The sequence below is a fragment of the Equus przewalskii genome, chromosome 5, assembly GCF_037783145.1.
Source record: "Equus przewalskii isolate Varuska chromosome 5, EquPr2, whole genome shotgun sequence".
In the NCBI taxonomy this organism is placed as follows: domain Eukaryota; kingdom Metazoa; phylum Chordata; class Mammalia; order Perissodactyla; family Equidae; genus Equus; species Equus przewalskii.
This window is the reverse complement of record NC_091835.1, coordinates 26101651-26121349: the sequence shown is the minus strand read 5'-3', so window position 1 is coordinate 26121349 and position 19699 is coordinate 26101651. Positions and strand designations below refer to the sequence as shown.

At 60.6% G+C, this 19699-nt stretch overlaps 1 protein-coding gene across 4 annotated transcripts in view; it reads right to left on the bottom strand.

Annotated features, from left to right (window-relative positions):
* Positions 1-11995: 11995 nt before the first annotated feature.
* The window catches only part of GPR35 (G protein-coupled receptor 35), a 33975-nt gene continuing 26271 nt past the window's right edge, over positions 11996-19699 (bottom strand). For all 4 annotated transcript variants that reach the window (XM_070620238.1, XM_070620236.1, XM_070620237.1 and 1 more), the window contains one exon: positions 11996-17536. In XM_070620238.1, the coding sequence (XP_070476339.1) occupies positions 16606-17526 (921 nt within the window). In that variant the 5' untranslated portion in view covers positions 17527-17536 and the 3' untranslated portion in view covers positions 11996-16605. The remainder of the gene's footprint in view (positions 17537-19699) is intronic.

The following is a 19699-nucleotide window of genomic DNA, read 5'->3' as shown; positions in this document are numbered from 1 at the left end:
TCTCTGTTTTGGAAAACTTCAACACAGTAAAGCAAAATCCACAAGCTGGGGAACAAAAAACCAAACTTAAGGAACATTTCATGCTCACGTGGAAGGGATTTATAGGGGAAGCATTTATAAATCGCTGTCCTGAGAATTATAAAGTCTAACGCGATCGAGTTTGCATTTGAGTGACTGTGCACCCACTGGAGTAGGTAGGGCTGTGCTGGGTGCGGCCGGCTCCCCAGGCCCCAGCACAGGATCCTCGGGGGGACCAAGGCATGGATTTACTCTCACTTAACACTAACAGTTTCAGCTAACTAAGTTTGGGTTTAAAAACAGTCTGGCAAACACAGTTATAACAAGACATCTTGACTTCGATACTCATCCTGTGAGCCTGGTTATGGCTCCCGGAGACCCACCCTGTGGACGCTGCCGCCTCCCGTCCTTGGCCCGACTCCAGCTCTGGACGAGGAGAACCCTCTCAGGCAGGAGTTTTCCTTGAGAGGCAGCCTGGTCTCCAAACTCGTTTCCCGTGGCACCCCTCTCCTCCCCGCACCACTCCGACCCCTATTAACATCTCTCGGGATGGGGTTCCCCAGAGCAAACTTCAGGGGGTTCCTGCAGGTGAGATGGGGCAATGGAATGTCCACTGGGGACCTGACCTCAGCTGTGACCCTGGGCATGAGAAGGCTCGCTCTCTTCCAACTCATCTCCCAGGGCCTCTGCTGGGAGACAACCCTCCTCTCAGTGCCCCAGTGGCCCTGAACAGAGTTCCCAGGTGTTGACGAAAGTAATCTGTAACCAATCTATAATGAAAATTGAGGTGAGTTTATTCTGAGACAAATATGAGGACCATGTAGCCCGAGGTCTTCCATCCCCAAGGAAGGATGAGTACCCAAGAAGTGGGGTGTACAGAGTGGTTATATACCCTCAAAGAGCATGTTTCACATATGAAGGAAATGTCCCCTTTACAGCAGTCACGAGACTGCTCTGTCAGCACAGCAATGGATGGACACAGCAAGTTGTAGGGCGCTGTCTCAGTGGACACAGCAGGGTGGCAGGTCTGTTGTCTAGAGCTGGGTGATCACAGGATGAGTGCAGCAATTAGTTCCTAGCCTGAGGAGAGATGCTTACCCTTAAGGAAATGCAAATGTCGGGGAAGTTGCACCTTCATCTTAAGGGCATTTGTTCTTGCCTTTGGGACACAGCAAATGCTTAAGCAGATGTACAATGCATGCTCATCGGCCACGCCAGGCCCTTTTGGAAAAACAAAGTCAGGCTGAATTAGGTTTATACCAAATGCTTTCCTCATATACTCCAATCTCCTATTGCTTGCCATTTATTTGTCACAGGTCAAACCTGTCACTTCAGCCAGGCCTGCATTCAGCAAATCATGAAGGTGACAAACATCTCCCAGGACCCCTGACCACCCTCCCCTGCTCACAAGTCTGGCCCTGGGTTTGGAAGGGATGTCAGAAGGCAAATTGTCACCCCTGACCCCCTCCCTGGCCACCTTTGACCTCAGCCACTGCCTGGCCACGCCCAGTGACAGTTGCAACTGCCATTGGTGGGCAGTTTAGAACTCCGCAGGGCAGGGCAGGGCCAGAGACACCAGCCCACACTGAGGGCCCAGCTGCATGGCTTGACCATGGACCCTGCTCAGCTGAGGCCCTCTCATCGCTGCCCACGGGTCAGGTAGGGCCGCTGAGAGACTTGAACGCGGTCATGGGTGTCCAGCTGTCCTTGGATCCTCAGGACACTGTCAGAGGTGTCACCACCAGGGACGAAAGTCCACACCACTGGGAGGATGGCCGGCCTCCTTCCCAACAACCCTGAATAACCTACGGGGACTGTTGCCTCCAAATGAGGCGGACACGGGGGCTTCTTCCACCTGTAATCCAGAGGGACTTTTCACAGCCCCATGAGGTGGCAAGGTGGCTCACCATGTAGAGGGCACGACACAGTGTCCAGCACCAGACAATGCCCGGTGACCATCCACGTGGCTCACTGAGAGTGTCCAGCTGGAGGCACAGCCGGCTGAGCAGGGCTCTGCTCTCGGGGGACGGGTCTGCCGTGTCCTCCCTGGGGTGAGTGTCGTGTGGAGGCCCCCGGGAGGGACTCTCACCCTGCCCGTGAGAGAGAACGGCTGCAGCCCCTCCAGGACTGTGGGGGCGCCTGTGCTGACCCCTTGGGTCTGCTCAGAAACCGCTTCATCCCTGCCTGTGGGAAGTGGTGGTTCTGCCTGTGGCCGCCCCCTCTGTGGGCCTCGCACCCGGAAGCAGAGAAGGCGTCGCCCTGTATCCCCCACTCCCAGAAGAGACGCGGAGACACTTGCTTCCTGAGCCAGATGGTCACCCATCCTTCTGGGCCCAGGAGGCGGCTGAGAGCTAGGCCCTGAGTCATGCCAGCCAGGACGGAGTCCCGCAGAGGCTGTTCCCGCCCGCCACTTGTGGGGTCTGTCGTTCCGGCTCGGCCCTTATTCCACTTGGAAGCCTGGACTTCCCTGCTGGTTTCTGCCCTCCATTCCTGCGCAGCTGGGCCCCTCCGCAAGGAGAACAATTGCAGTCAGTGATGTGACTTGGGAGGTGCTGGCAAGGCCTCCCCCATGGTGTTACTTCCCTGGGAGCTGCCGCAGTGCCGGCCCCCACAAGAGCGTGGTGTGCATTGCTCGTCAGCGTGCTCACCACCAACACCGCCACTTCGCCCCTGAGCCTCTCTCTGCACCTGCTTCCTTCTTTTCGCATGTTCCACATGTTTACCAAACAAGGACAGCCTGGCCTCCCAGGGATGGAGGCACAGGCAGCCCCTTGCTAGGCCAGGAATGGAGACCTGGAACCAAGCAGTGCCCCTGGCATGTTCTACTCGTGTCCACCAGCTCTGGGCGCCTTGGGATGTTGACCACAGTGTCACGCTCCGTCTGCCTGCCCCATCTCACTGTTGCAACCGTGCGGCCAGACTAACCTCGTAAAAAATGCAAGATCAGGAGACACCACTGCTCAAAGCCTCCATGTCACACAGACACTCACATCTGAACTCGTGTCCTGCTTGGTGGTCCCCAGGCAGGAGACAGGACGTGCAAGCGCTGAGCAGTCAGCTCGTCCCCGGGCGGAGTAACAGATTTGTGGGGTCCACTGCCCACGAAGCACAGAGGCCAGAGGAACCCTTGACTACCTCCCAGTTTGTCCCATTAGTCCCCTTGCTGACCCTCTCCAGACAGTGGCCCCCAGGATGACGCACGAGCCGATCTCCCCTGTGGCCGGATCCTTGGATTTTCTGTCGCCTTCTTTCTAATCTTGCCTGTGATTATCCTTGGAACCCGCTGACAAACACTTAATTGCTGTTCCTTTAAACACTGTAAAGGGTAGATTTCCAGCCCCAGGCCACCCTTGGCACTTAGAGTGCCCTCGTATGTTCATCACAACCTTCAATCTTAGAAGGTCGGAGCTTGACAAGCCTCCCTAAATCTCCTGGCCGAGCTGTGGGACAAAGTGGAGCCCACCTTCCTCTCAGCTGGCCCAGGGGGAATCCGGGCTGCAGCAAAGAATTCAAGCTGCAGGGCACAGATCCAGCAGCTGGAGGACGGTCCATGCACAGGCTAAAGGGAAAAGCCGCCCCTGCCTCCAGGACAGCGCCAGCGGCACGTGGACACGCAGATCAGGGGGCAGCAAGCCCCGCGAATGCAGCCTGCTGCCGCCTTTGTGAATAAAGCTTCCTTGGGACACACCCTAGCCCACGCATCTCCACGGCGTCTCCGGCTGTCCTCACACGACCACAGCAGAGCTGACGAGTTGCAAAGGAGGCTGAAAGTGTTAACTTCTGGCCTTTGTGGAAACAGTCTGCTGACCGCTGACGTAGACCCCAGGTCCATGGCTGCGACAAGGACTGGCAGTCTTCTTGTTTCTGATGATTGCCTGTGCTGCAGACGTGCAGTTCAACGACCCCCCGGCTCCTCCTACCCCAAAAGGGCAGAACTCACTCCCTCTGGTCCAACGACAGACACGGTTCTACAGATGACCTTGCGAGAAGGCAGGATTACGAGAAAGCACAGCTGTGACATCACAGGTGTCTGTTTCCTCGGCTCCCATATGCCCCTAGCCAGAAGGGGGCACTGAGAGAGAAGCAGCCTTCCCCACCGTCACAGGCACTGGCCCTCCAGCCTGGTCCCCAGCTAGCACCTGTGACTGTGCCCCAGCATCCCCACCGCAGCCCACCTGGACGACCCCGTCGTGTTGCCCAGCAACAGCTCCAGCCCCGCTTCCCCCTAGCCCCCTTCCCGATAGAGATGATGGAGATGCTGTCATCTAACTGCCTCACTCTTGACAACCCCCAACCCAGAGCAAATGCCTGCCTCCTTGGTCTCTGCCCTGGGTCACCTCCCACCTGCCCAGATGCTATAAGGAGTCACTCCTGAGATGCCTCCTTCTGCCCAGCTCCCCCAGATGTGGGCTGCAGTGAGTAATAAACCCCGAGCTTGCTGGTGACAGGTGTCTCCTGGTGGTCTTTGGCCGTGGCTTTGTTACAGGTGACGCTTTTATCAAAGGTGTCGCCACTACACATCCCGGGCAGCGATTTATCCTGTCCCTCGAGCGGCTTTCTCATTTGCAGGCCCCACAGCGATGCCCCACAACTCAGGCCGTTCCTGGGGCTCCCCGGGCCAGGCAACACTTCCCCGAGTCTGAGGCGGAGCCACCGTAGCATTTTGGCTGGGAGACAGTGACCCTCCAGGACAACGTTAGGCCTCTTGGACTGACCTCAATGTCACAGACAGAGGGACCGAGGCCTGTGGTGCCTGCACCCACAGGGGCCTCCAGCGAGTCCAGAGCCCATCTCTCAGGGTCACTCAGAGGGAGAGCGCAGGCAGGGTGGGTCTGTCCCTGTCCTCTGCTCAGGTTCGCTCTTTGAGGGAGTCCTAGAAATCTTATCTAGGAAAGGAGATGCCCGAGGGAGTGCCCACCCTGGCCCCTCCCTTTCCCCAGCCAGGGAGTTGCCCCCAGGAGCCCCGGCCAGGCCAGCAGATGGTGCTCTGGCTCCGGTTCCCACCGGCCGGCCACGCTGGCACCCTGATGTGGGACTTCCAGTCTCCAGAACTGTAAGCAATCCATGCCTGCTGTTTATAAGCCAACAGGCTGCGGTGTTCTGTCATAGCAGCGTGGACAGACTACAGTCCTAGAGTGGGACACACGCCTGGAGGGTCACAGGGACGCAGGACCGGCCTGGACCCCCCAGGCCCCTGCTGTAGAATCCTCAGGCCCCCTGCCCCGAGGCTGAGCGATGCCGCTGGGGTCTCCCCACCTGCCTGCCTGTGGGGCTTTGCCGAGCAGGCTACTGTGTCCTGTTGCTTTGAGTCAGCGAGGATTCATACTCCCTTCGTAAACTACCGAAAGCTTTAGTCACGCTGGGCGCAACTGGGTGTGGAGAGGCAGATGTGCTCGGGGGGCTGGGTCCCCCCACAGGAATGTCTGGCCCCCCCATCCACCCCCTCCCTTCCAGCGCCCTGGAAGTCGCCCCCGGCTCTCTTTCGAGAGACCGAACCCCTCTTTGGGAAGAGGAAAAGGATTGGACCAGCCCTTCCCAGCCCCACAGAGCGCAAAACCGTCAGACGGGGGACGTGTCACCTTGCGACCCTCTGGGCCCACCTAGGACAAGGAAAGGAGGGGAGGCAGCTGGGTGGGGCCTGACGCCAAGGGGACCTGGGCGGGGCTCCGGCGACCTGGCCCCTCCCTTCCACGCCCAGACTGTCGCCCCGCTGGCCAGTGTTGTCCAGCCTGTCCAAGCCTGGTGTTGGATGCCCGTCTGGGACTAAGATGAGCAGAGCTAAGGACAGTGACACTGGCCTCCGCTCCAGGGCATGAGGCACAAAGACAACATAACCTACATGACCTGCGCCTGCCTAGTGGGAGTGTCGTTGAGAAGAGACAGGACCCCTTGCGCAATCCCGCCCCCTGTTCTCCCAAGGCACCTTCTCTGGGGACAGAGGGTCACTCAGCTGCATCTGCATCCTCAATGCCTGGATCCCCTGCCTCCCCCTGCCCCCGTTCCCTCCTGTCCTCACACCCCTCGCACCTGTGCTGGGTTGCCCTAGCTCCTGGAGGGCCCCTTTCTTCCTCCTTAGCTAAGCCCCTCTGGAGTATCCCACCGAGTCCTCCCACTGTCGCTGCCTCCCTATCACAGTCCCAGTCCCCGTCCTGGTCACAGTGCCCCATTGCTGTCCTGGCCCTGGCTGTCCCTCCCTAGGCCCCCCAGAGCTGTCTTCTGTCCTGACCCTGCTGTCCAGTCCCCAGCCTGCAGCACAAGGGGGTGCCAGCCTGCTGCTCGGCCTCCTTGCTCTTCTGAGTCATACCCTCCTGTGGCTTCCTCCCCACTTCAGAGCACCCACCAAGCCTGCGTCCCCCCTGCAAGGCCCCTGGGATCCGACCTGACCCACTTCCCACCTTGCTGCTCCTCGTCCCTCCCTGTGAGACTCCAGGGATGCAGCCCTATCAGGCTCAGGTGTGTGCATCTCAGGGCCCAGTGCCTGGACCGCCTTGCCTGGCACACAGCAGGTGTTGGTAAATACTTGATGGATAAGTCAACACTAGGGGCTTGTTGTGCCTAAACTGGGAAAGAGGCAGTGGAAGAACCTCTGGCAAGTTCCCTGTCTGTGGATGGTGGCCCCTCCCCGCTGAGTAGTTCTGGTCTGGCTGTCCCCTCAGCCCAGGCAGCCCGCTGTGCCCAACACTGCCTCCAGCCGGGAGGGCCTGGTATCTCCGATTCCCTAAATGGATCAGTCCTAAAAAGTGACTCGGGGGGCTGCTCCTTGGGGGAAGACACCCTAAGGGGGGCACAAAGGCAGGGAGTGAGGACACAGCAGGCTGGCGAGCCCATGCTCCTCCAGTCCGAGCCCCAAGGACCCAGGGCCTCTGCGAGGGAGGGTCCCTTGGACCAGCCACATGCATATTCCCAGAGCTGGACCTTGGCTCCCAAGGCTGGAGGCGGAGGGCAGGGCCAGCTGGGAGGGGGCTGGACGTGCCAGCAGCCTCAGAGGTCATGGCCACCTCCTGGAGACTGGACTGCTTTTCCTCACTGTCCCAAGTGTGCTTGGACAGGTGGAGGCGGAGGGTCTGGCTCTCCAGGGTCACTCACAGCTCAGGGCTCTCTTCCAAGGTGCCACCTCTTCACAGTGACACAGGAATGCCTGCTTTTCAGGAAGCCCTTCCCTACGCACGGTGTTAGAATTGGGGGCCAGACTTCATGCCCCACGGTTTCTGTGGGTGCTGGAAGGAGAAAGATGCAGGGCGGGGGTCTCTGACATGGTGTCCCTCCCTCCCCGTAACGGCTCTTACGGCAGCACCACAGAATCCCCAGGACCCGTCGGGGGCAGAGGAGTGATGTGGTCAGATGTGAGGCAGGGAGTGGGCGGGGCTGGAGGGGGCTTGGGCTCCGGGTCCAGTCTGGTCAGTGACAGCCCTGCTCCTGCCTGGGTTTCTGAGTTTCTGAGCAGGAAGGGTGCTTCCTTTTGGGGCCTGTTTCCAGACTTTGATTTCTTGAGGAAAATCCTGGTGACTAGCCAAGTGTGGAGAACACTGACGGAGGCCACAAAAGGCTGGAGACTGTGGGTGGCTGCAGGGAGATGTGAAGTGGGAGGAGAAGGGGCTCCCCCGCCCCGGGTTACGGAGGGGACCTCTTTGATCCTCTTTAGGAGCCCAAGTTAAAAAAGTTTTTTAGAGGAATTCCTTTAAAGTTATTTAGTGGCTATGTCTTGTTAAATGTGACACCCTGCAGCCCTGGGATCTGTTTCCGTTACATTTGCAATGGTTTTAATGGCTTGAAGAGACATCCTGAAACTTCCAGTAGATTTTGGTGTCTAATCATAATCTACAGGTGACAGAAAAAATAATGTCTTGATTTTCTTTAACATCTCTCCCCAATACTTGCCCTGGTGCTCAGAGGGTCCCTCCTTTCCTGAGCATCTTAATGGGTGGAGGCTAGAGGTTGGAGGTCAACCTGGGTCACTCCGCATCCTCATCGAGCTTGAGGGCTGGGGTGCCGGGACACACTGACAAAGGTCTACCACCTGAGAGGCTGGCATCGCCTGGGGGCAGGCATAGCAGAGCTTTGGAGAAAAGATCCGTATGGTGGTGCTCCTTTAACTTCGTGGTTCAATTCTACTTGCTGGGGGATAGCCCCATCCCCGGGACCCAGAAACTGTCAGAGACAGCATCAAATCACGCTAAGATGAAGCGGCTGTTTCTGGTGGATACTGTGGAGGAAGGGAGTGAGTTTTGCATCGAGGGGACTCAGGGCTCCCTGGGCAGCATGCTGTAGGGCCGTGCGCGGGCCCCTCCTGCCGTGCTCTCCTCAGCTGCCTCCCCCCAGGCGCCCAGGTTGGGTCACCACGCACAGGAGAGCCCCACATCTATCCCTGGAAAGGCCGGGGCATGGCGAGGACGGCCCCCACATCTTCCTGGAACTCCATGGCCGTGGAAGAGTAGCCGACAGCATCCTGGCAGCAGCTGGCGTTGGCCGTGTGAGAATCAGGCTGTCTGACGGTGACCACCCTCTGGATGGTGGGGCAGGCCAAATTTGTCCATTGGGCCACGAGCTTGGCCAAGAAGGCGACGTGCAGTGGGAGGAAACAGACCGTGAAGGTGGCCAGGTTGGCCGCCACCATGCAGAGGGCCTTGAGATGTGGGCTGTGGCTTGGGGCAGCGCCTGTGTTCCCTCACGGAGGAGATGCCCGAGCACCTGCCCCACACAGAAGCTCAGGATGAGCCGTGGGAGGAAGAGGAGCTGGGAGAAGCCCTGCCTGAAGGGTGGGGCTCTGCCCGAAGCAGAAGCTGTCTGCTTGTGCGGCCAGGACGTGGACAGGGCCACCGCCCTGAGGACCAGAAGGTGGGGGCGGCCTGCAGGGGAAGGTGCAGGGCGGAGCCGCAGTCCCCAGCGATGGCTGGGATGAGGCACATGCTCACGGAGGTGCTGAGGTAGTAGGAGCTCTTCGAGACCTGCACCGGCGCCCTCCAGTGTGCTGGACCCCCAGCAGGCTCAGCAGCAGCAGGCAGTCGGCCGCCACCAGGTTGGCCATGTAGATGCGGTCCTCCGTCCACCTGCGCAGGCAGCAGCAGAAGACGCAGGGCGCCAGGCCGTTGAGTTGCAGGCCCAGCACCAGGATGAGGCCGATGGAGCCACTGGTCACCACCTGTGACAGGACACTCCTGTCCATGCTGCAGCTGTTCGAGCTGTTCCTGGGGACAGCAGCCACAGACACAGTGGCTCAAGCCTGAGACAGGGTGGAAGATGGTGGGAGCCTCTGCCAGATGGGAATGACAGGTGAACTGACGGGCCAGGCGAGCTTCAGCCGGGGGCTGGGAGGGAAACGCTGCAGGCCCTCTCTCTGCTCTCCTCCTCCCCACTAACCTTTCTCTCCCCCCCTCTCTCCTCCCACTTCCTGGGCCAGCCCGAACAGCATGGCATGGTCATGGTGCCCTCTCCCCTAACCCGAGGGGGCTCCACCGAGGCCCCCTCCAGACTGTGGATCCGCCACCTCCCCTGCCCCGCTCAGTGTGATGAGGGACCCCATGCCTTGGCCTGGTGCCTGGACCTGGGCCAGTGGCATCCTGCCAGACAAGGGGCTCTGTGAGGGGCTTTTCTCTGGGCCCACAGCCAGGACCTTCTCGGGGTCTGCACCTTGGCCCAGTTATCTGTCCCCCTAGGCCATGTGGCCCTGCGAACGGGGCCCCCAGACTCCTCTGGCAGGCAAAGCTGGCCCATGGTCCTTCCTCGAGAACCCAGGACCCCCACCCACTCTCAGGTCCCCCGTGAGGGACCAGAAGGGGTCTGCAGATGAGGGAGCACCCCCCACCAACCTAATCAGGAGAGCGTGAGGGGCCTGGTACCTCTGTGGTCTGTCTGTCTCCCCAGGCTCCTGTTGGTCTCTCTGCGTCTCACTGTCTCTGTGTGTCTCCCTCACCCCAAGCTTCTCCCACTCTGCCCTCTTCCTGCTCACTGTCCTCGTCTTTCTTGGGTTTTCTCCCTTTCTCACTCCTCCGTTTACCGTCTTTCTCCCTCTCATCTCCGGCTCCCTCTACCCGGTCCCCCCATCTTTCTCCCTCCCATCTCTATCACTGTCCCCCCAGTCTCTCGCTGTCTCCCCCCTCCATCTCCCTTTGCCTTTTTTTCTCCCAGACGGTCCCCCCAACCCTGTCTCTCCCTCCACCTCCCCATCTATCTCCCATTCTCCTCTCATCTCTCACTTGTTTGCTGTTCCAGAGACTGTCTCTGTCTCACAGGGGCTCCTCCCATCTCCTGACCCCTTGCAGACCCTTGTGCCACCTGTCTGACTCAGAAGCTGACTGTCCCCTCTGTCCCCACCCTACGCCTGCTTGGTCTCAGAGCTCAGAACCAGCTGCCCACACTCAGGCGTGGCCCTGGCCTAGGACAGATGAGGCCGGATGAGGGCCAGCCGGCCGTCCTGGGAGCCCTCCATGGCGACCAGCAGATGAGCGCTGGACAGGCCCGGGAACCCCCTGCATGCACACCTCCACCTCAGAGGGGCTTCGGGGACCCGTCCTAATGCAGGGGTGTGTTCCTGCCTGAGCCATGGGTGGCCCCACCCTCAGCATCCCCAGGGGGATGGCAGGCGTAAGTGAGGGGTCTAGGCAGAGGGTCTGCTCTCCCTCGGGCAACAGGGAACACCAGCAGGACTGACCTTGGGAAGCTGGCCAGGCTGACCTGCAGGAGGAAGGAAGCCAGAGAAAACCGGCTTGTCCCTGGGCTGAGGAAGACCCGGAGGAGAGAGGGGCACGAGCGTTGTACTTCCTCCCCGTGAACACCTGTGAAGCTGCGAGGAGCAGGGCGATGCCCAGGTGCCCTGGGGACACGGTGAGGAACAGTCTGTCACACAGACCTGGGGCTGGGGTGGGAGCATCAGGTACTGTGGGGGTGGCAGGGCTCTGAAAGCAGGGGCTGGCAGCCTCTCTATAAGAAGTATGTGCTTCCACCCCCTGCCAGCGCCCCGCCTCAAGAGGATCTCTTGGTGGTCAGTGTCATTTCCGCCCTCCTCTGTGCTCTCACAGGGGCTGGGGCTGGGAGACGCCCTTGCTGCAGGGGACAGGATGCAGACAGCCCCAGAGAGATAGGAGGCGAATGCACGCTTTCCCAGGTGGGTTCCAGTGTGGTCAGCCTGTGCTGGCCATTATCTAGATGTTCACTTTGGGGATGTGGGCAGCTGTTTCCTGAAGTGCTGGCCTTGGGGTTGGCCGGACTCTGCGTTCCAGCAGCCCCTCCCTGGGAGCAGGGCCGGCCCTGATGCCAGGTTCCTGAAGCAACCCCTGTCCTGCAGCTGCACAGGGCTGACCCCACTTCCCCAGACCCCCAGCACCTCCCTTCTTGCTTTCTCCACTCTCTCTGACCGCTACACCCTCCCGCACAGAAGACTGGACGTTCTTAGGAAGGAGTCCCCTGAGGGCCCGCAGACCATGGGACAGCAGGCACACAGGCAGGTGGGTCCCCGAGATAGGGGAGCTGGGGGGCAGCTCTGCAGCCCTTCCCTCTTCAGCTGTCTTCTCCCTGCCACCAGCTGCGGCCGGGCTTGACCCTGGCAGGAAGAGGAATTGGCTTCACGGAGAAGCCAACTGCTCCAGAGGAAAGACCCAGAGATGCTTCCTCAGCCCCCAGGGGGCCCACCACCCCAGCTGTCCCAGCCTGGTCCGCCCATCAAGGTGCAGAGACCACAAACACTGCCCAAGGATCTTCACAAGGAAGGAAGGAAAGATCAGAATGAAGGAAAAGGAGAAAATCAGAGGAACGGACTGACTGGTGGGGAGGCGGCCGAGAGCACTTGAGAACAGCTGCGAGCAACTGGAATAAATAATCCCCAGCAATAAAAAGGCAGCCCCACTGACCACCCCCGCTGACCATGTCCGCTGACCACCCCCGCTGACCACCCAGAAGCCCTGCTGACCGGCCCCGCTGACCACCTGGCAGCCCCGAGGGATCGCAAAATCTTGACATTTTGGAAAGAACTGGACAAAACGAGTCCATACCACGTGTCTCCGTTTATATAAGACTCTAGAAAGTGCAAAGTAAGCTGTAGGGACAGCAACTCCGTGGGGGCTTGAGGGAGGCGGCGGGGTGACGACAGTGGCAGCAGCCCCACAGACACATCCACACGCTGAACGGTACCCTCTGAATATGTGCGATTCACTGCGCATCAGTTATGTCTCGATAAAGTCGTTGAACCAGATGAAAAGGAAAACCCCCAGAGAGCTTCGAGGAGATGGGGCAGCTGTGGAGTGAGAAGGGGACGCTACTTTTAAAAAGGAATTACCCAGGGGGTCAGCCCGAAGGCACAGTGGTTAAGTGCACACATTCTGCTTCTCGGCGGCCTGGGGTTCGCCAGGTCAGATCCCGGGTGCAAACATGACACCGCTTGGCAAAAGCCATGCTGTGGTAGGTGTCCTACATATACAGTAGAGGAAGATGGGCATGGATGTTAGCTCAGGGCCAGTCTTCCTCAACAAAAAGAGGAAGATTGGCAGTAGTTAGCTCAGGGCTAACCTTCCTCAAAAAAAAAAGAAAAGAAAAGAAAAGAAAAGAAAGAAAAAAGGAATTACCCAAAACCAAGAAAGAGCTCCTGAATAATTACTGAGAGAAAATTCAATGAAAGGGTTGTGAAATAAAGATGCACTATCCCCAGCAGACATAGACAACAGGAAATAAAAATAAAGAAGGGAAGCAGGAGGTCAGTCTGAGACCTCTGACCTCCGACTCACGGAGTCCCAGGAAGAGAAGAGTCGGCGGAAGAAATGGCCGGAGGAGAACATGCTCGTTTCTAGAACTGAGGGCTCCGGGCCTCAGATGGGAGGAGTGCACCGTGTCCCCAGACCAAGTGCCTCCTTGTGCAGTGTCAATGCTTGAAGGACAAAGAAAACATCCTAGGTGCTCCCAGAGCAGAAAAGCCAGACGACACACAGACTCTTCGGAATCGAGGGCCGGGGGGCCGGGGGACTGGCCAGCAGCACCTTCAGCTTCTGTTTGAAAATTGTTGGCCGGGCGCTTAGATTTTGCCTCAAACCCAACTCTCTGATTGGAAGCAGCTTGTGCTGGGAGCTCTCTGGGTCCCTCCCGGGCCTGGTCTGTACTCTGCAGCCACCACACCTGTCCGCTCCTGGGGGACTGCAGATGGCCCCACTTCCTGGGAGGTGCCTCACCTCCAGCTGACCGCACACGTGCCCTCTGGCTGTTCCCAAGTGGTCTGGGTTGCTGAGCTCTCAGCAGCCCACCCCCTTCTAGACCCTCTCCAGGGTGACTGTGGTGCCGTCTAGAACAGTTTCCCTAACCCGATAAAATGTCCCTAGCAGAGAGAGAATGAGCTCGTATCCTCCCATATTCTCAGCCCTGTACTCCTGTTGATGCAGCCTCAAGATGAATCGCTTTTCTTTCAGATGCCTCTTCCTTGTCAACTCCTGGCGAGCCCGGTCCTGATCAGTGTGCCAGGCTGCTCCTAAGCCCTCTGGGGGGTCTGTGGACAGTCTCCTGCTAGGAAGAGGCTCTTCCACTTGGCTTGGCCTGGCCCAGAGGTAACACTCTGGTGTAGGATGCTCAGAGCCTAGGGGTCGTGATCAGGGTTCAGAAGTCAGTTCTTGGGATGCTTGACAACGTCGGTGCTTTCACCTCAGTTCCTTTTCTCGTTGTTCCTTGGGGAGTTCTGTGAAAGTCTAGCTGCCGCCATCTTGCTGGGAGCCAGGAGGGAGAGGGGCTGTGTGCACCCCCCTCTCAGCCACAGCCTGGGGAGGAGCAGCACCCCAGTGGGCCAGTGAGGGGGCAGGAGTGCCCCTGGAGTCTGTGCATCCTTCAGGAGGCCGGAGGGTCCTTGGAGAGCTGGGGGCTTCCTCCACCACCGGGCCCACCAGCACCCTCATCAGGAGACCCTGCGGAGGCTCCCAGGAGGGCCAGCCTCTCCCCTCCTGCTGCTCTCCCTTCCTCCACCCCGGTGAGGACAGCCCTGACCTGTGCAGAGCTCACAGCACTCTGCACCTCTGAGCCCAGAGGGAGCCTCAGAATCCCTCTTAACACAGAGCTCTAGGAAGCTACTACCACTGGGCCAGAGTTAACCTTTTGGTCTAAAGCTCTTTTCTATTGTTGGTCTACACTGGTTACCTGGGTGCCCCCTCTTCTCTGTCCCACAGTGCTCGGGGGCGGTTGGAGCTGAGTCCCAGGCCATATTCTGTCTGTCTCCCTGGATCCCCATTCTGGCCAAGATCAGGACTAGACGTCTACACTCAGCCCGGCTCCACTGGTCAGTCCAAGGTGAGAATCATTCCGTGGACTCCTTGGTCCCTTGGAAAACGAAAATCCTGGACCGTCAGGGTGGTAGAAGGGCTGGAAACTGTCAGCTTGGCAATGCCCCCAGAAGGGCGTTTCAGATGGTGGGGCTGGAGGACCAGAGTGGAGTGCAGACACGTGAGGAGCACTGGATGGGGTGAGGGGTGTGGGGAGTCGTGGGGGGTGAAGTGTGTGGGGCGTCGTGGGGAGACAGGATGGGGTTAGGGGTTTGCAGTCGTGGGGAGAGTGGACGGGGTGAGGGGGTGGGGCTGGTTGCAGGGCAGGCACCTGTGTCTGGGGGCACAGGAGGGTCCCAAGGCTGGGGAGCGGAGCGGGCTGGAGGGAGGAGAGAGTGCAGGCCTGCCTCCAGGGGTCAGCCTACAGCTCTCAGGCCCGCATCCTCACTCAGTCTGGGGCCTGGATCTAGGGGGCTCCCCTGGGTTGGGGGGGCGGTGGAGGGGTACGAGACGGTCAGGCAGCGTGAGCCCTGATGGAGTGTGGAGGAGGGGTGTGGGGCAGACCCCCAGGACCTGGGCACTGCATGAGGCAAAGGATGGGGCTCTGGACACTGGCCACAGTGATTCCTGACTTTGGCCCGTGACAGAGTATCAAAGTGCTGGAAAGGTCCGGCTCAGCTGAAGGTAGGTGCCCTGAAGGGAGAGGATGGGACAGTGCTGGGGGGACCGGGCTGCTGGGCCCCTGCCCCTGTCCCGCCCCTGCACCCTGGGCTCCCCGTGGGCTCTGTGTTCCCCCTCCTCCCAGAAGCCTGCGGCAGGGCTGCTTCCAGCAGTGGGCAGAAGCCCTGGGGAGGCCCAGGTGCTGCCCGGGCCAGGGGAGCCGCCTGACTGAGGGGAAGGTGAGGCCTCCAGAGCCCCCAAGGAATGCAGGCCCTCAGCTCAACCACCTGCCAACCTGCAGCAAGCTCCCAGGAGCCCCTCAGGCCCTCCGCCGTGGTGGGCAGGCCCAGGATTGATGGTGTGAGCTCTCCTTCAAAAGTCCGAGCCTCAGCACAGGACAGCAACACACTACAGGGAGCACGGACCTCCCGAGGGTGGACACTCCTGCGTGGGGTCCCCCCCAAGCATGGCTCCCCCCCGAGCATGGATCCCCGCAAGTATGGACCCCCTGAGTATGGACCCTTTGGAGCGAGGTTCCCCTGAGCCGGGGGCCCTCAGGGCATAAGCCCCACACCCATGAGGCCGGCCCTGCCAGGACGTTGCTGCCATTCTCACTCCAGTGACACAGCCGGGAGGGAGGGCAAGGCAGTTGTTGGTGCCCGAGGAGACACGGGTGGGAGGAGACAGACTTGGGTTTGAGCCCAGGCCGCCTTGGACCAGCACCCACAGGGGGCCTCTGGAATGCGCCAGTTGTTGGTTCCAACTTGAGTTTGGATGCCTGGCCCCAGGCAGGGAGGCACAGAGAGGTGGGCGCAGCACAAACCAGTCTGGGTGCCCACACTTCCGCCTGCTGGGCACCCAACCCCTGCCTCCACTGGTCAGGGCCTCCAGCTTCTCTGAAGGAAGCACGAGGGGACATGTTCCCTTGACAGACCCTGGCCACCTCCTCACTGTCCCCACACCCCTACCCTGGTGCAGCTGCACAGCCCCCACGAGGCTCGAGGGGTCCTGGCCCTGCGTGGCAGGAGGAAACCAGCATGTGGCCTTTAGCGCGGCCCTCCCAGGAGCTGCACATGGCCCCCACCAGACCTCCAGATGGCTGGGGGTGGGACGGGGCGACAGGCAGGTGGCAGGGCTCAGGAGAGCCCCCAAGTGGACAGCCCTAGAGACTCATCTGGGAAGATGCTCCTCCCCCTCCCTCCTCCCACCATGCGAGCACTGGGGGGGCACACACACACACAGACACACACACACACAGACACACACACACACACACACACGGCCCTGTCAGGGCCAGCCCTGGTGGAGTGCTTTATTCCAGCCCTGGTGGGGCGGCCGCAGAAAGCTGGCCATCAAGGCCTCAAAGCACTTAGCAGGCACTCACCCCCTAGTGGCCAGATGCACTAGGCTCTGGGCACGGCAGGCGGGCAGCTCATCCCAGAGCCCCTGGGAGTGGTGGCCTTACTCAGGCTTCTCCTCTTGCCCTTGTCCCCATCCCTCTTGCAGCCCAGGGGTTGGATGTCACCTCCCCAATATCTGTGCCTGGGTCATCCCTGCCCTCCCCAGGTCTCCTGGAGAGTGCCCACAGCCCACGGCAAGTTCAGGGCTGATGCTGGGGCTCCTTGCTGCTGGGCACAGGTTCCCCCAGCAGGCAGCACCTCCCGGAGAGCTCGGGACCTGGCCCACCGTGCTCATGGCTTGTCTCCTAGGCCAGGGTCACACACAGAGACTCCTGGCTCTTGTGGACCTTGGCAGTGGGGAGCCCGGGCAATGCCGACGCCTCCTGGAACTCCTTGGCCATGTAGTAGTAGCAGATGGCGTCCAGGCAGCAGTTGCCGTCCGAGAGCCTACTGGTGATGTAGAGGGCCCGGCGGATGACGCAGGTGGGCAGACTCGTGGCCATGAACACCGTCAGCATCACGTGCAAGGGCAGGAAGCAGACCACAAACACAACCAGGTTTGCCCAAACCATGCGGGCGGCCTTCCGGCTGGCCTCCACCTGGCCCAAGTCAGCGGTCGGCCTCCGGCCCAGGGCGGTCACCACCTGCAGAGAGCAGAAGACCAGCACAACCAGCGGCGGGTAGAAGCCCAGCAGTGAGAAGACCGCGGTGTTGTAGTTTTGCTTGGAGAGGCTGGTGAAGCAGAAGCTGCCCTCCTGCATCCCCAGGATCCAGCGAAGCACCAGGGAGCCAACCACCAGCACCCAGAGCGCCAGGCACACGGCCATGGCCTGCCGCGGGGAGCGGAGCCCGCGGACACGCATTGGGTGCCGCACGGCCAGGTAGCGGTCCACGGCGATGGCCATGATCAGGCTGATGCTCATGTACCTGTTGGCCAGATAAATGCCCTGGGAGAGCTGGCAGAACGGCGTGTCCTTGGTGGTGCTGTGCTTCAGGGAGTACAGCACGAACGGCAGGGTGCAGAGCAGGCAGAGGTCGGCCACGGCCAGGTTGGCCATGTAGACGCGGGTCTCCGTCCACTGCTGCATGCGGCAGCACAGCACCCAGAGCGCCAGGCTGTTGAGCAGCAGGCCCAGCACCAGCACCACGCCCGTGTAGGTGTAGAAGATGCTCATAACCGCCGGGGGCCAGGTGAGCTCGTTGGTGCTACAGTTGCTGTTGTTCATGGTCCTGGGGCTGCAGGAGGGGAGCAGGGGTGAGGAGGGCAGGCAGGGACCGGGGTGCCCTGGGGCTGGCAAGGCCCCGCCCATCTCTGGCCGGGGGTGCAGGAGGTGAGCCTTCACCCCACATCCAGAAGCCCCAAACTCATCTTCCCAAAGAAATCATAGCAATCTTAAGGAGCTCCGAGGCACCCTCCAGTCCAAACCCCCGCCTACCCGACAGGTGGGGAAACTGAGGCCGTAAGAGGCTGAGCAGGCCCAAGTTTGCACAGGGAGCCAGCCCAGGGCTGGAACCAGATCCCCTTTCCCTCTCTCCAGCCCTGCTGCTGGGCAGGAAGGAAGGCAGGAGGAGCTCACTGGCCACCTCCAGGCCCAGCCGAGCTGACTGTCAGCTCTGGGATCCCGAGGGGCCTCTCAGTCCGCCAGCTCTCCGGTCAGAGCCAGGGCGGCCCACTGCCCCTCCACCCCTCCGCACACCTGGCTGCCAGAGGCACCTGCTCTTGACCCACAACTGCACCTCAGCAGGGTGGTCAGCAGCTACCCTACCTGGTTGTTCCTGGCAGCAGAGGTCCAGGACAGCAGAGGCTGTGGCTCAGGGCTGCTTCCCAGAAGACTCCAGAACTCTGGTCTCCCTCCTCCCTCCTTCCCTCCCTCCTTCCTGTGCTGAGAGTTGCCCATCATCCTCTTCCTGAGGGAACAGTGGCCTGAAGGGACCTCCCCAGGCACCACCCTCTCTCCCTCCCTCCCTCCCAGTGCCCGCCTACCCCTGTCCCGTGCCCTGAGGTCCCACTTGGACTTGCCTGAGGCCCCATCCCAAGTCCCATCTGGGGTCAGGAGTGCCCCCTTGAGCTCCCTGTGCAGAGCCACGAGGGCAGCCCTGGCCCTCCAGGCCCAGACCAGAGGCTCAGAGCTGGCCTCAGGGTGGCACTGGGTGTCCTCCACCCTGTCATCATCAGGAGCACCTGCATGGCCTCGCCCTCCACCGTCAATGCCACTCTCTTACTCCCCTGGACGTGCTCCATGACACAGCCCAGGAGGGCTGGGACAAGCCTGCCAGGGCCGGGGTGGACGTGGTCAGGGGTCTGACGTCCAGGGTGTGGCACATGATGTGCTGGGCAAACCTGGGTTTTGCCATCATAAGGGGGTGCTGGTGTGACACATGTGGAATCAGGAGCATTGCATGAGTGGCCAGCAGGCCAAGCGTCTGGCACAGGGCACGTACCTGTCACACGCCCCATGCCCCGACTTTGGTTCCTCTGGCTGGAGGGGCCTGGAGGGGTGAGTGGGAGTGCCCTGCCTCCCCCAGTGAGTGCCGGGCACTCTGGGGACTCCCCGTCCCTTAGGTGTGATTCGGAAGGGGGCTCAGTCCACCGAGGAGGGCTCAGAGCCAGGCCTCTCTGCTTCTGCTCCCCCTGCCCCTTCCCCACACAGGAAGGGAAGAAATATCCAGAACCAAGCTCTTGCAGAGTCATTAGGCTCATTTCCTCAGCAGCGGCCCCCTGGGAACCTCCAGGCCACAGTCCATCAGGGAAGCAGGAGTGCCCGCTTCAGCCAGAAACAGGAATATTCCACCAAATCATCCCATCCCAGCTCTTGTGAGTTTTAATGGCTCATTTGCCAGCAATTAGAGCTTCACGAATGCTTTCCGTGGTGGGAAATGTCTACACACCCCTCAGGATTCTCTCTCTTTGTTTTTGAAAGATTCTGCTTGTTCTCTCCCCGTTCTGTGAGTGACCCCTCCCTCTGCCCAGGCTCTGAGGCCTCATAGACCATGAGCCCGGCCAGGCTCCGCAGACCCCCTCAGAACCCGCTGAAACCAACGGCTGGCTCTTCCCTTCCCGTCTGCCCTGCCCTCCTGACACGGCCACAGGCCCCCGGGAAACACCTGCAACCTGCCAGACCCGCCCTGTGTGGTCCCCGCACCAGCCCAGAACCCTCAGGACCTGCTGGGACTGTCCCGAGATTCTGTGGGGACAGCCGCTGCAGGGGGTCCTCTGTGTCATCGGCATTGTCCCCTGTCTCCCTACCTGAGCCAGGCCTACGTCCAGCCCCTCACTACTCCGGCCAGTGGTGCCTGCAGCCGTGGACAATGGCTGCCCCTTCCAGACTACCCGCAGCCCAGGGCACTTCTGGCCAGGGAGGTGGGCCTGGCCACCACCTCTGACGTCCACCATCCTGG